Here is a 16,496-nt window from a genome sequence, read left to right on the forward strand (position 1 = left end):
CATCACCCCATAGTGCTTTTAAGATTGCTACACTTCTTAGTGCAGCGCCACTATCGATAGGTGCAATTAATGCCGAAGTCTTTTGAATCAGGAACAACTATGTGTGCAAAATTTTTATCTGAGCAAATATTGATAAACTGCTGCTAGTACCATCATGACCAGATAGAATCCCATCAGAATTGGTGATGATCTGCTGAAGAAATCTAAATCTTTTGTCTTCAAAGATTCAACTTTAGTGGTTTCCATGTAGCTTTGAAGGTTTTTATTCGTCCAATATTGAAGTAAATCAGATTTTTCATGGAATACTCAAAATTCAATGGCTTGGATACTTAAAAATCTACTTAAAACTCATCTCGAATTCCAACTTCCCCATCCCAATCAAATGAACCATAAAAAATTGGAAAAGGAAATTCCAGTTACTAACCAGCAGATGGTTTGTTTTGTTAAAGTCGGAAATCTAACTCACTATCTTCTTGCCACCTCCCTTTCCCTTCCCTTCCGTTTTCTTTTCTTTCACCAGCAGACGAAAGCGGCGTCAGTAGCTCGCAACAGTTAGTTGTGAATTATAGAGTTTAACCAATAAAAGGAAAACCCTTTAGATTGTTGTAGAATATGGTCACCGACGCAACTCTATAAGCATCTTCCAACAACTTGATTTAAAAAGAAAAAAATGCTTGACATTGTTTTGATACAGATGCGAGTTGCATTTTCTGCTCTGTCATCGATCATAGTGGTTTTTCAGTTTAATGATGTAGAGGCGTGTGGTGTTCTGTGTATTTTGTTGTTGTTGCGAGTCTGTTCTTGGATGTATGGATTTTTCTGTAGCATAAATAGTTTAAAACTGCTAAAATTAAAAGAGCCACACATATGACTATTTCAAGATGAGAAAAATGAGGGAGCCATGAGTTTTGATGAGAAAATTCACCCTTTGACCCAAAAAAGTGGAAAAACGGTTAAAATAATTGCTGAGAGAGAAAATAATAATTCTATACTGATTATCTATAACAATGATATAAAAAAATAGTAATAATATTTTTAAAATATAAATTTTTTTTTTTTGAATCAGCAAACTTATTTAAGCAAAGTTAGCACAAGGCGCGCTAACCCGCAAGGAGGAAAAATAGTACAATTAGGCACAATACAAAGACAAAATCTGTCACCACCTAAGCCTCACTAAAAAACCCCCTATGTTCCTTATCAGAGAGATACCATAAACAAAACAAACCAGAGCAAACAGCAAAACAAAAGGAAGGCCAAAAACTACAAAAGACACAGGCCTGCTACACAGCTGTAGTGGCGCACTAACAGATAGCACCAAACCTGCTAAAAAAAGCCGAACAACAAACAAACAAACAGCAGGAATCCTAGGAACCACTACACCGCATCAAACAATCCTTCGGATTCCAATTCCACTCGTAAAACAAACACGCTGGCGAATTCAATCTCCCCAAACACCACCTCCAAGATAAAACTTTAATAGATTCTAACAACTCTTCAATATGTATGACAGCATTGTTGAATATAAAATAATTAAAATATTAATTATTAAAATCCAATTATGCAACATTCGAAGGTTATTTCTACCAGACAGTCTCGCATCACATGCAAAAAATCTTCCACAGTCTCGCTGCACCTTCTGTAAATAGTCAACCTTGATAAGTTGACACTATTAGAATGAGCACACATCATTCGGTGAGTAGCTGCATCCCTACTCAGACGAGGGATGTCCAACAGCTGAAGCGTGACAGAGTGTGGAGATATTTAGTTTAGTTCGTCTACTTTAGTTCTTCTACTTTTTATTCCCACTCTCACGATGTTTTGTATTTGTCATTTAGAAAATAGTAGATAATGGTCAAAACAGAGTTCTTAATTGTTCATACAACATGTGTTTATATTGAAATAGGGAGGTATTAAACAGAATTCCAATTACTATAGGGAACTATTATCCGAGTCACCGACTAACTTTCAAATTCAATGATAGATGACTTTTTAAGTTGTATGTAAACTCAAAACGTTCTTTCGTCATTTAATATTTTTCTGAACTATATATGGTATTCATAATCTCCCAAGGAAAGGTTCATATTCATCAACAAGGTTCAAGAAAAAAAAAAATTATGGGAGGTTCAGGAAAATTATTAGTAGCATACCATTTGTGATTATATAATAACCATCAATTATGCGATGAAAAAATATCAAAGAAGAAAGAAGCACTTAACAACATCTGAGAAACATATGTAGGAGATTGCAAACCTTCTAAGTCATACCAATTAGTTTCCATCATAGACATTTATTCTTCATTAGCTTTACCAAAATATTACATAAATGAAACATTATCAAAGGAAGTGTTACTGTTGACATTGACATTATTGTCAATGAAACTGCTATTTTGAAAAACCATGTGGATTGATTTTGGTGACATGATACTGGAATATTGCAATAATGCGAAGAAGAGTTTTCTAAAGGAAAATTGAGATTTGACGCAGAGGAATCTTTAAAGCATAGAAAAGATGCAGCTTCTGGATTTCAAAGCTGAGAAATTTCAAAATCTGATCAAAACATGTACTACATTTTAACTTGAATAGCTACACATAAGCTCATTTAGTAATGAAAAATATTTGGAAAAATTGAGAAACTTCAAACTAGGCATCACAATTTCATCCTTGACAATAGGAGCTTATGGTCCCTAGCTCCAAATTTGAGAAAAAAGAATGAAGGACAACATAGACTACAGAAAATCTTAATTGAATCTTAACTGTATATACACACTGAAGAAATGAATGAAGTTCAAGAAGTATGTAAACTGAAATTTAGTATATCAGAACTCGCAAGCGTAAGATATATCATCAAACGGTTGTGAAAGAAACCAAATACAGGCCTATCATAATTCATAAATAGTAAGGTAAAGTTCAGATTTAAGCATGACAAACAAATAGCAGGTAGACCTCACCAATGTAGTTCGAATCGAGATCCTACATAGGATAGTCGGCCGGTGAAAGAACATAAACACTAGAAACGTAACACGGTTTGTAAGTAGGATTTGTAGGTTGTTGATATAGTTCAGAGAAATAGATAGAGAAAATAGAGGAAAACAGAGGAACCAAGTATAAAAACAGATAATTGAGGAAAAACAGAGGAACCAAGAAACAAAATAGAGAAAAACAAAGGAAACAGAAGGAAAACGACAAAAAACAAAGGGATTAGAGGGAAAATGGCAAAAAACAGAGGAAACAGAGCAAAAACAAACCGGAGTAAAGTCGAAGCACGGTCGAGGTGCTGTGGGACGTAGAATCATACAATCCTACCCTACGAGTCAGCACTCGATCCTGGCTACACTGGACCTCACAACTCAGATAAAATTTGCGACCCCACAAACAAAATAGTGACCCCATAAGCAAGAATCTATCCTTCCAGCGTAATTGTATAGATATTGCAAGTAGAAAGTAATGAAATTCAAGCACATATATGTTGCTCATTAGATTAATTTATCAAATGTAAGCTCCTTATATATAAAAGCTAAAGACCATTCAATAAAAACAATAGATCATTCTTACAATTGAAAGCGAAATCATATCCTTTGCGGATAGAACGAGAATAAATTCAAAAGAGGCAAAGAATTTTAATTACCACAATCATATACCTCGGGTGAAAGTAAGAAGAAAAAAGTTAAATGTTTGCTCCTTCAAATGGAAGAATGCTTTCTTTATGTATCATTATCTTAAAATAAGAAATTATTTCCATGAAACGGTCATCCTCTTTTTTGGTATTGAAATCAAGCTCCTCCATCATTTGGGTATTTAAATCAAACCAAACTAGTCCACCATTGTCGTCTTTTTTGCTGAACAACATATTACCCTTCTTTCCGGCTCCAATAGGATACTCAAGGCAAGGTAAGGGCCCTAAAATGAAGATCTTAGTCCATGATTTCTTTACACCAAGTTCACCCAAAATTGAAATGTGAAATGTACCCGTCTCTTTGTAATTTAAGATGAAAGCAATAGACCCATTTAATAGCACCAAGTCTCTCCGCACCGAATAACAATCAAAACTAGCATCCATGTCTGAAGGTATGGGTGTGGTAAGGAAAACCTCATTGCTCCAATTAAATGACAACAAATGTGTTTCATTATTTGTTTCACCTTTACACATCCAGTGTGAGAGTCCATCTATGTACAATTGTTCTTCACCCATAGGCTTTTTTTGCATATCGACATCAAGTTTTCTCCAAGAGTTGTTTCTCAGACTATATATCTCCCATATATAGGGCCCGTAATTAGATTCGTGATTAGTTCTGTCAACAACTATTCCATGGCGCATCACTCTATAGTCGTTGTTGACAAAATCATAACCAAATGAACGATGATCAACAAAAACATAGCAATTAGGTTGAGAATCAAAAGGGCTGGGAGGAATGATTTTAAATTCCTTAGTATAAGGATTCCACAATAAAATATTCACCTGGGATGCACAAAACAGACAGAGAGTTCCATGAACGCTACCAGAACCTAAAATATTAAAACCAGAATCATACTCCGTTTTATATCGATATATAGGATCTAAGTTGACACTTGGCCAATCTAATTTGATCTTATTCTCAAACCTCTCACCAGAAATAGAATACAAATCAAATGTTTCATCGTGACAAAAACCGTCAAAAGGAGTAAATGTTTGATGTAGTAGAAAAGACACATCACGATAATAAGGATGATCCTTTGTTAAGAGGTTACTGCGATACATAGTCATGAAATATGAATCATCAAACAAAAGCGACCATGATTTGCGTACACATCCAAACCTCTTCAAAGATTTGATAGGTAGGTTTAAGAGAACAGAGTTGAAAAGATCGTCAGGTATATGGGACTGGCTTCTCCCCATTTGCAAATTAAGCGATCTCAAACGCAAAAGGATTGTTAATTGCGATTTTTTTTTTTTTTTTTGGAGTTGTTTGTTGGGATTTGGATTGAATTTATATATAAAAAAAATCAATATTTGATTAAGGTATTTAAAGATGGTTTTCCCTGAGTATACTTAATTGAGAAGTAACGGGACAAACTTAATTGAGAAGGTATTTTCATATATTTTTCTATGCTTGAAAATCAATATCATAAGTGGTAAAGGGATCTTCCTTCAAAAAAAAAGTGGTAAAGGGATCAGGTAGATCGATAAATAAAAAAAATATTTGATGAAGGTATTATCATTTGACCATAACTTAATTGAAAAGTAAACAAAAAAACTTTAATTGAGAAGGTATTTTAAAATATGTTTTCTATATAAAAAGTAAATTAAGATTAAAAATATTCGTTTTTTTTTTAATTTCAATATAAAAAGCTAAGAAACTTAATTTAGATTTTTCAAAAAAAAAAAAAACTTAATTTAGAAGTAACTTACTCTATCGAAAATATAGCTTAAATTTGGAAAATTTTATCAGCGACTTGCAATATCAATACGACTATAACTAATATTTTCTTGCTTATGGTGTAACTATTGTGCCGCTTCTGCAGTAGCCTTTCCATTATCTAAAATGAACTAATTGGGATATTTGTGTTGAATCTGAACCTTATACCTTTCTGTTTACGAATTATGTCTTGCCTATTTGGTTCGTTTCACAACCAATTTGAGATATCAAAATATTAACATGTTCTTTTATATTAGTTTCCAAATGTACATTACTTTTCAATTTAATCTCTAAAGCGTGTATTTGTGGCACGTATACTATTTGTACGGTGAATTATTGATATGTTGGGATTCTCTCGATCTGAGAAATGTTCACAACATCTTCTAAAATGTGTAGAGGGGAGGTTAAAAGTGTGGTTCAAAACATGTTTAGGAAGGTGCACCCATCTAATATTTATGTTTGATGAATTAATCTATAGCTCAAGAACGAATGGTGTACTTTACTGTAGTGTACACTTGATGGGTTAATCTATATTAATCTATATTAAGTTCTGTAGTGTACACTTGATAGGTTAATCTATATTAATCTATTAAGTTCCAGTTGGATCCGCCTATATGAATGCTTGACAGACGCTCTAGAGATTTTTATGACATTCTGTTATACCCTAATTTTGGACCTAAAAATACTAGTCAATTTTTCTTTTCTTGCATTATAAGTCATTTGAACTATCTTTGATCAATTGCATCTTTCTCTGCATTTTATTTCAATGTTATTTGCAAAATTTACATACAAGGGCATTTTAGTCATTTCCTATGTCAAATGTCTCTCAATCTTTCAAAATTTTGTTTGAGTTCTTTCAAGTAGTTTGAATAAGTCTTTGTTTCATTCTATGTCAAAACCCTTTCCAAAAATTGCATTTGAAGTCATTTTAAGTCAGTTTTGCCCCTAGGGGCATTTTAGTCTTTTCATGTGTTAAAGCTCTGTTTAAACCCTTAAATTTGTCTCTGAGTCTGTTAATTTTGCTTGTATAAGTCTTTGCTTTAAACCCCTGTTAAAAAATCCATTTTAAAATTCGCATCTGAGTCATTTTCAGTCGTTTTAGCCCTAGGGGCATTTTGGTCATTTCACACGAAATTTCGGCAGAGAGGTACTTTAAAGTACCTCATTTAGGCCATTGGTTCGTTTTAGTCCGTTTTGTCAATTTTAATCGTTTCACTTTACGTTATTTTCCAATTACCAATTTTAATTCATTTTATTTTTATTTTTAGTCCTAAAATTCCTAAAAATTGTATTTTAGTCCTTTTGTCCAAGTCATCAGGTCTGTACACGTGTCAGTTTCTCATTTGTCCATCTGTCCAAAAGTTTGTTACAAGGTCCAGCGCCACATGGCAGTTTGTTATTGGTCCAGGCAGTTACACAGTCAGCTATAAAAGCCAACTCACTGGTCAAAGGTCAAATTCACCAATCATTTTTCTGCACAGTCATCAAAAACACTTTTTCTTTCTCTCTCTCCACCAGAAACAGATCAAATCACCAAGATTCACATGAACTTGATGAATCTCATCAAGAACACATGAATCCCAAACCCTAACAAACTCAATTTCTCTCCAAAAACCATCACAATCCGAGCCAAATTCATCAAAGTAACCACGAATTTCTCAGTAACAAGTTGAACTCGTCTGAATTCAACAACAACGCCACCAAATCACGCAAAGAAAATCGAATCAAAAATCCAGTTCCGAACCATAACAGATTCGAATCCGAAGACTCCAGTGCTAAATCACACATCTGATTCCAGTTCTAACACTGAATCAGACAAAGGCTCAGATCAAAGAAGCAAAACAGATTCACAAGAAAGAGCAAGCGTGACGCAAAACAAGTCCAGGATCAGTGAAGGAAACACAACGTTTCAGATACGAGTCTGTGCCTCACCGGAACCGAATCAGAGCAATATCATCGCAGGCTTCTGGATTTCGACGAATCTGAGCAAGGAGACGAGAATTACGCGAAGATACTCCCGTCGTATTCACTAATCTCCGTTTGAAATAAAGGTATTCTTTGATTCCTGCATTTTCTTGACATTTTCGTCCGATTCGGTTAAGTGTAGATCTAGAGCTTTTGGTGCGTGTTTTCGAAAATTTGATGATGGATTAAGAAAGAGGAGGACAAACCGAAGCTTTTGGTATAAAAAGTTTGCATAAAGACACTCCGGTGCGGCGGCGCTACGGCCGACCACCGCACCGGAGGCGCTCCGGTCGTCTTCTACCTTCAGTTCCGACGTGTCTGCAACTAGAGAGAGAAGTGAGAGGATTGGAAGTTAGAGAGAGAAAGGAGGGTTAGGAATGAGGAACAAACCGGTTCCTAGGCTTATATAGAGCCTGGACCGGGTTGACCCGCTCCTGGACCCGTCCATTCCCTTTCTAAGCCCATTCCCACGTTCACATTGCAGTATTGCTAAGTACACACCCCTGTTTCCTGCGTTCTTGCTGAAAAATTGCTCACTGCACCCCCTGTCTTGCCTAAGAATTCTTTAAAAAATTCCATAGATTTTTCACATGTTTGTTGGTATTTTTCTTGAACTTTTTGTGATGGTTTTGTGTGTTAAAACCTAAGAGGGATATGTATAGTATTTTCTTGTTAATTTGTCTACTTTTTTTTTTCCAAATTTGTGAAGTATTTGTGTGTTTTGAGTCCAAAAAAGTCCCTTAAAATATCTAAAAAAAAATCCCTATGTGTTTCTTGATCATCTTTTGATATTTGTGTGATATTGTCATATGTTGAATCTTGGTTAAAAAGGTGTGTCGTATTTTCTTGTTAATTGTTTTCTATTTTTGTTAAGAAATTGTGAAAGTTTGTGTGTTTTGATGTTTAAAAATGCTTTAAAAATTCTAAAAATTTTCATACACATTTCTTGATGACTTTGTGGTGTTTTTGTGTCAATTTTACATAATAAAATTGGTGAACATAATGTGGATAATTTTCTTACTAGTTTGTGGTATTTTGTGCTAAAAATGAATGAAAATTCACTTGATTTTAATCCAATTTGCTTGATGGATGTTGGTGACCTATACTACTTGAGTTCATAGGATTTTAGCTACTGTTTGTGTTTAATTTTGTTGCTTAATTGTGAATTTTGGTAGGTTACTTAGCTTACAAGTCATTAGGTAGTTAAATAATGTAAATATGCTCCAAATTTGTTTTAAAAATGTCAAGTAAATCATGTAGCCTTAATTCCCATTCCAAAACTTGTTTCTAAACCTTTAAAATGCAATTGGAATGTGAGAATCATGGGTCACTTGGTTCTTGCATTTTATGAACAAATTTTAGCCATGTTCGCACTTATTTTCTATCTTTTATATTCTAGTATCTCTCTTACCTCACTTCTTTGATATTGTCATGTCCTACTAACTCTTTTCATTTCATGTTTCATCATTTCATAAGCATCTCCATTTCATCCCATGTTCATCTCTATTTCTTTCTTGCAACTTAATTTGTACCAAAGTTAGAATGTAAACATTTAGGAGCTTTTGTAATATTTTACTTTCATGCTTTTAATTCTCTTGGCAAAGAGGCCATAGAATGTATCTAGGGTATGATGTAAAGGACAATGGACTCTAATGATGTACACCGACACAAGCACCGACACATGCACACACATCACTATAATATAGCTAGAATATGCATGTTTAGATGTATGGTTAGGATTGTATGTTTAGATGAATGCCTAGGGCTTTAAACTTAGAAAAAACCAATTTTCCAAACAAATGTGAACAACTTCACTCAAAGCTTTTCCAAATAAACCTTGGGATCCAACATCCCATTGTATTTTCTTTTCCATTTTCTTAATCAAATTTCAATGAACTCTAATCCTACTTTGACCATATTTTGCAATTCACTAATTCAACCTCACTATTTTCCAATCTCATGCCCTTTGAGGCCTCTTTCTATTCTTTCAAAATCCATTTTCAAACTTAAAATCAATCAACAAAAACAAAAACATTTTGAGAGAGAACTACGGTGGATTTGATCCCTTAATCGGGTACGTAGGCAAGGAACAAAATTCCTTCAATTCAACTAAAATAAAAATCCAAAAACATTCTTCTCCCTACAATTCTTCACTTAGAAACTCTTAGGTTTAATAAATACTTTTCAAAATAGCATTTAAAAATAAAGCGCGCGCGTAGAAGTTAGAGACGGTTCCTATAGGTTACTATAGTCGTTATGGGTGCCTAACACCTTCCCGTAGCGAAAACAACTCCCGGACCTCGATTCTCAAGGGTTTTGCTTACTTTTTCCCTTCCCAAGAAAAAATAAGATATCACCGGTTTAAAAGGTTCAAACGTAATCAATGTTTGACACCCGAAAACCAAGATAAAACAGCTGGCGACTTCACTGGGGATTCTCGAGAGTTACGCCTAGTCTTTATTTCCACGCTTGCGCTTGTATTTTTACTTGTTTCTTTTACTTGCTTTCCTATGTGAATAAATGTTTAAATTCTTGCAAACGTGTGGGGTGAGAATATCAAAAGTCCTGCACCCGGGCTGAGTGAACTTAGGATTTAGGAGGGATATAATCGACAATTCATTCCGGGGGTTGCCTCGTGTTTTGGATTATGCGATCAATCCCACATAGCTGAGACATTTTGGGGGTGATGTTGTCGGCGCGAGTTGTCGCGTTTAGGCACTTTGCTCCTAATTGTTCTATGACGCTATGAACCGTAGATAACCAAACCCATCCATGGCCATTTTCTAGGATGTAGTGCGGAGGCTAAACCGAGTGTTGTCTCGAGTTTTAGTCGTCACGCGATACTACACTCAAGTTAGACCTTCCACGTATAATCATGGAGCGAGGGTTGTCTCGTGACACCATGAGATACGTCGGAGAGGTTGCAACTTGGGAACCTTTTTAGAACCCGGTTACTATTATCCTAAAACCCTAGTTTTCACCGGACACCGTGTCCACCCATGACTCCTCGACTTTGAACTTCAAACCCACCATGTTTTCTCCGAACTTGAACATAATCATGCATTCATGCATACATGCATACATGCATAAACTTTTTGTCATGCATTGTTATCGAAGGGCTTAGACAAATTGAATTTGTAAACATTGTAGGAATGAAGATGACTAAATCCTACAAGTTCAAGGAAGTGGATTTGGCTAGTTTGAGGGATTTGGCACTCAAGATTGAGGATCCGACTGGTTTCCGACGCCGTTACGGGGCTTTACTCCCTATTCTCCATACTAATGTGGATGAGAAGCTTGTGCACACTCTAGTGCAATTCTATGATCCGGGGTATCGGTGCTTTACTTTCCCAGACTTTCAGTTGGTGCCTACTCTAGAGGCTTATTCTTCCTTGATGGGTTTATCTATTGCTAAGGGGGTACCCTTCTCAGGACCTGAAAATCCTCTTCCTCCATTGGTTATTGCTAAAGATCTCTATCTCAAGACCACCGATGTCTCCAAGAATCTTGTTACTAAAGCACACATCCGAGGGTTCACTTCAGAGTATCTTCTTGGGAAGGCCAACCTCAACACCACTTGTCAGGACACTCTCGAGGCTATTCTTGCACTTCTCATCTATGGGCTTATTCTCTTTCCGAATCTTGACGGCTTCGTGGACATGAATGCTATTATGATCTTCCACTCCAAGAATCCGGTTCCTACTTTGCTAGCTGACACATACCATGCTATTCACGATCGTTCCAGCAAAGGTCGTGGATACATTCTTTGTTGTGTGCCTCTCCTCTATAGGTGGTTTATTTCGCACCTTCCGCAGTCTTTCCACGACAATCCGAGGAATTGGTCTATTTCACAGAGGATTATGGCTCTCACTCCTAATGAAGTGGTTTGGCTCACTCCCGCTTCTAGGGTCAAGGAAATCATCTTTGGTGGTGGAAAGTTTCTTAATGTACCTCTTCTTGGTACCCGGGGTGGAATCAACTACAACCCGGAGCTTGCTTTGCGACAATTTGGTTTTCCGATGAAAGATAAGCCCATCAATCTTGCTACAGCTCCTTACTTCTTTCACTACTCCAGTGCTCCCACAGGCATTAGAGAAGATTTCATGCAAGCTTGGACCAAGCTTCGGAAGAAAGAGGTAAAGCATATGGGTGTGAGGTCCGGTATCGCTCATGAGGCCTATACACAGTGGGTGATAAACCGAGCTGAGGAGGCTGGTACGCCTTACCCCTCTATGAGATATGTGTCTGCAACTGTTCCTACCATGCCTTTGCCTCTACTCCCACCTACCCAGGAGATGTATCAGGAGCACCTAGCTATGGAGAGTCGGGAGAAGCATCAGTGGAGAGCTAGATACTATGAGGCTGAGAATTTAATCATGACTTTGGACGGAAAGGATGAGCAGAAGACTCATGAGGTCTTGACACTGAAGAAAGAGTTAGCTAAGGCTAGGAGAGAGATTGAGAAGAAAGATAGGCTGCTTATGAGGGACTCCAAGAGAGCTAGGGGTGCCCGTGACTTCTACGCACGATACTGCGACTATGAGTCCGACTCTGAGGACGACGCTTCCACTTCCTATGCTTGAGGATTTCCATTTCCTGTTGTTATTTCCATTTGTCTTTTAAAACTATATGTTAGTTGTTTGATTCCCGTTTATGTTAATTGTTGTTTAGTAATGATTACGAGTTCATAATTTGTCTAAAACCCTTCGATAACCTAAAAAAAGGTCTTTTTTTGCATATACATCAGCACATTTCATGCATCATATGCATTCATTGACCACAAAAAACTTCTCTCGTGCTCATTACCTCCTGGTTTTGTCCGCCGCAGTCTGAAAAGTGGCTCGTGTTCGCAAAGTCTACCAACCAGATAGAATTCATCAGACAAGATTTCACAAGAGAAGGATAATGGCTAACTTTGAAGAAGAAAATGCTCAGCTCCGTGCCGAATTGGCTGCTATAAAAGAAGACTTGGCTAAGGCTCATGACGCTATGTCCGCTATGATGGCTGCACAGGAACAACCAGCCACTTCTGTTCCAGTTACTGCTGAGGTGATTCCCTCTATCCCACTGTCTACTGTGGCTACTGATGCTCGTTTTGTTATGCCCAACGGCCGTCCTTATGGCCTCTCAGCTTACTATTCTCCTAATACTGCCGCTGGTGTCTCTGGTTTTGTTGGTCAAGGACAGATTCCTGTGTCTACTGCTATGCCTCAGGTGACTACCGTTGTTACCGACCCTATTGTACACACTGTGCAACAGGTAATTGATACTCCGCGTGGACAAGATCCCGCAATGGAAGCTATGAAGAAACAGTTGAGGGAGTTGGCTGGAGAACTCCGTGAGGTCAAGGCTAGCCGGGGAAACAATGGTGCTCCTGCTAAAGCTCGTGATCTATGCTTGGTATCCCGATTTGAGGTTCCTAAGAAATTCAAAGAGCCAGAATTCGACAAGTACAATGGGACTTCTTGCCCCCATAACCATGTTATCCGGTATGTCCGAAAGATGGCTAACTATGCCGACAATGATGCACTGATGATCCACTGCTTCCAGAGTAGCTTGACAGATGATGCAGCAGATTGGTACACTAGTCTGAGCAAAGACAACATTCATACTTTTGAGGAACTCGCTGCTGCTTTCGAAGGTCAATATGAATTCAATACCCGTCTAAGGCCAAACAGGGACTCTCTTAAAGCCCTATCTCAGAAATCAGATGAAACCTTCCGAGAATATGCTCAGAGGTGGAGAGGGGCAGCTGCTCGTGTTTCTCCTCGACTTGATGAGGAAGAATTAACGCAGACATTCCTGAAGACTCTAAAGAAGGAATATAAGGAGAGAATGATAGTCTCTGCTCCTAACAACTTCTCTGATATGGTTACAATGGGAACCCGTCTAGAAGAGGCTGTCCGAGATGGTATTATTGTCCTTGAGAAGGGCGAATCTTCAAACAGTGCACCAAAGAAGTACGGTAACGGACATCACAAGAGGAAAGAATCTGACGTAGGGATGGTGTCTGGTAACCCAGCTGCAGCTGCTACACAATTACCCCTGCCTTATCACTACATGCAATACTCTCAACATCCTTTCTTCCCACCATTCTATCAGCAATATCCTCTACCACCGGGTCAACCACCAATGCCCGTCAATGCTATCCCCCAGCAAGTACAACAACAGCCTCCTGCTCAACAGCAACGGCAGCAACAACAGGGTCCCCGACCCAAACCTTCTTTTCCAACAATACCAATGCTTTATGGTGAGCTGCTCCCAACTCTACTTGCTAAGGGACACTGCGTCACTAGACCAGGCAGGCCTCCGCCTAATCCATTGCCTCCCAGGTTCCGTCAGGACCTAACATGTGAATTCCATCAGGGTGCTCAAGGCCATGATGTCGAAGGTTGCTTTGCTCTGAAATATATTGTGAAAGATCTGATAGAAAAAGGGCGGTTGACTTTTGAGAATAGCGTTCCTCACGTCCTTGACAACCCGCTTCCAAACCATGCTGCTGTCAATATGATTGAGGCCTTTGAAAGGATTCCCGTTCCTCAAGAGGATCCCATGTTGGATGTCCGCAATGTCGTTACTCCCTTGGTACCTCTACATATCAAGCTCTGCCAGGCTTATCTGTTCAAACATGATCATGATTCTTGTTCAGAATGTCTGCAGAATCCTATGGGCTGTTGTGTTGTGCAAAATGATATCCAGAGCCTGATGGATGACAAGTACTTGATTGCCAGTGATGTATGTGTGATTGTGCCAGTGTTCCATGACTCTCCTGTTGAAAGTGTATCTCAGGCAAAGAATGTTGAGCCTTTGGTGATCAGGCTACCTGGCCCGGTATCTTATACCTCTACCAAAGCAATTCCCTACAAATACAATGCAACCATGATTGAAAACGGGGTGGAGGTGCCTCTCGTATCCCCAGCTACAGTTGATAATGTTGCTAGTGAAGTTACAACTCTGAGAAGTGGAAAAGTCCGTCCACCGTTGTTTCAAAAGAAGGTAGTAACACCCATTGCTACGGTAACTCCACCAATTGTCCCTCCAGTTGACAAGAACACCGGCCCAGCAGGCCAATCTATTGAAGAGTCCAATCTGGACGAAATCCTGAGACTTATCAAGAAAAGTGACTATAAGATTGTTGACCAGCTGCTACAGACTCCTTCAAAGATATCCATCCTGTCTCTGCTCATGAGCTCTGAGGCTCATAGGAAAGTGTTAATGAAGATACTCGAGCAAGCTTATGTTGACCACGAGGTCTCTGTGGATCAGTTTGATGGGATAGTGAGTAATATTACTGCCTGCAACAACTTGGGGTTCGGTGACGATGAGCTCCCCGAAGCAGGGAAACGCCACAACTTGGCTCTACATATTTCAGTACATTGTGGATCTGACCTGATATCCAACGTATTGGTAGACACTGGATCGTCTCTGAATGTAATGCCCGAATCCACGCTAAGGCAATTGAGCCATCATGGAATTTCTCTGAGGGGTAGCAGTTATCTGGTTAAAGCTTTTGATGGATCCCGCAAGGATGTTCTCGGGGAAGTGGACTTGCCAATTACCGTTGGACCCGAGACATTCCAAATAACCTTCCAAGTCATGGATATCAATGCCTCTTACAGCTGTCTCCTCGGAAGACCATGGATCCACGACGCTGGAGCAGTCACATCCACTTTGCATCAGAAGCTCAAGTTCATGAGAAACGGTAAGGTTGTCACCGTATATGGTGAGGAGGCATTTCTGGTTAGCCAAATATCATCGTTCTCTTGTGTTGAAGCAGGGTCTGCAGAAGGGACGTCATTCCAAGGCTTGACTGTTGAGGGTGCAGAGCCCCGGAGGGCTGGTGCTAGCATGGCTTCACTGAAAGATGCCCAGAAGGCTGTTCAAGCAGGGCAAGCTGCTGGCTGGGGCAAAGTGATTCAGATTCTGGAAAACAAGCGTAAAGAAGGCCTTGGATTCTCCCCGACATCTGCTGTTTCAAAGGGAACTTTCTACAGTGCTGGGTTCATCAATGCTATTACCGAAGATGCTGCTGAAAGAAACCATGTGCCTACATTTGTTGTACCAGGAGGCACTGTGAGAAATTGGGAAGCCATTGATGTTCCTTTAGTCATGCATGCTTCCATGTAATGTGTTTTGTTGCTCATGTTTCTTGTTTTCAAAATAACAATCCTTTCGCTCTGCCCAAGGCGAAAGTGATATCTTTGTAAGGGCGTGTTTGTCTCGGCATTGCCGTTGTCAATAAAAGTTGTCGTTTTTCTCACGACTCTTTGTTTTTACTTTTTTTAGTGCCTTTTTTCTTGGAAATAATGGTAATGCCAGAAAAAACCAAAACATCTGTATTTTTCTTATTAATTTCAAAAATCTGCATGAAAAACTTTTTCTAAAATCATCCCAATCATATTATGCAGATTGAACCATAATAAACCCGTTGAACACAGTGACCCTATGGTTCATCCAAATTTTGAATTCCCTGTATATGAAGCTGGAGATGAGGATGATGATGAAGAGATACCATATGAGATCACTCGACTGCTTGAGCAAGAAAGAAGAGCCATTCAGCCTCACCAGGAAGAGATTGAGCTTATCAACCTGGGTACTGAAGAAAACAAGCGAGAGATCAAGACTGGTGCTGCACTTGAGCCAGAAGTGAAAAGGAAGATTATTCAGCTTCTCCATGATTATCCAGATGTCTTTGCATGGTCCTATGAGGATATGCCGGGCTTAGATCCCAAGATTGTGGAACATCGGATACCGACAAGACCTGAATGTCCTCCTGTCAAACAGAAATTGAGAAGGTCTCGTCCAGACATGGCTCTTAAGATCAAGGCTGAAGTACAGAAGCAAATTGATGCGGGTTTCCTCATGACAGCTGAATATCCTGAGTGGGTTGCCAACATTGTGCCAGTACCAAAGAAAGATGGGAAAGTTCGAATGTGTGTTGATTATAGAGACCTGAATAAAGCCAGTCCAAAAGATAACTTCCCATTGCCTCATATTGATGTGCTTGTTGACAGTACTGCTCAGTCCAAGGTGTTCTCCTTTATGGATGGTTTCTCTGGTTATAATCAAATACGAATGTCTCCTGAAGATAGAGAAAAGACGTCCTTCATCACCCCGTGGGGAACGTTCTGTTATAAAG

General features: G+C 38.7%; 1 protein-coding gene across 1 annotated transcript; it reads right to left on the reverse strand.

Moving 5' to 3' along the window:
• Positions 1–3,465: 3,465 nt before the first annotated feature.
• Positions 3,466–4,950, reverse strand: LOC146925402 (putative F-box protein At3g16210). The gene has a single exon (XM_085711011.1). The coding sequence runs from the start codon at positions 4,870–4,872 to the stop codon at positions 3,664–3,666; it is 1,209 nt and encodes a 402-aa protein (XP_085567137.1). The 5' UTR covers positions 4,873–4,950; the 3' UTR covers positions 3,466–3,663.
• Positions 4,951–16,496: the final 11,546 nt, after the last annotated feature.

Source organism: Medicago sativa, chromosome 5 (genome assembly GCF_051527215.1).
Source record: "Medicago sativa cultivar Bolivia chromosome 5, Bolivia_mono, whole genome shotgun sequence".
In the NCBI taxonomy this organism is placed as follows: Eukaryota; Viridiplantae; Streptophyta; class Magnoliopsida; order Fabales; family Fabaceae; genus Medicago; species Medicago sativa.

Coding starts and splice junctions, on each gene's coding strand:
- LOC146925402 (XM_085711011.1), bottom strand. CDS start 4,872: ATGGGGAGAAGCCAGTCCCATATACCTGACGATCTTTTCAACTCTGTT.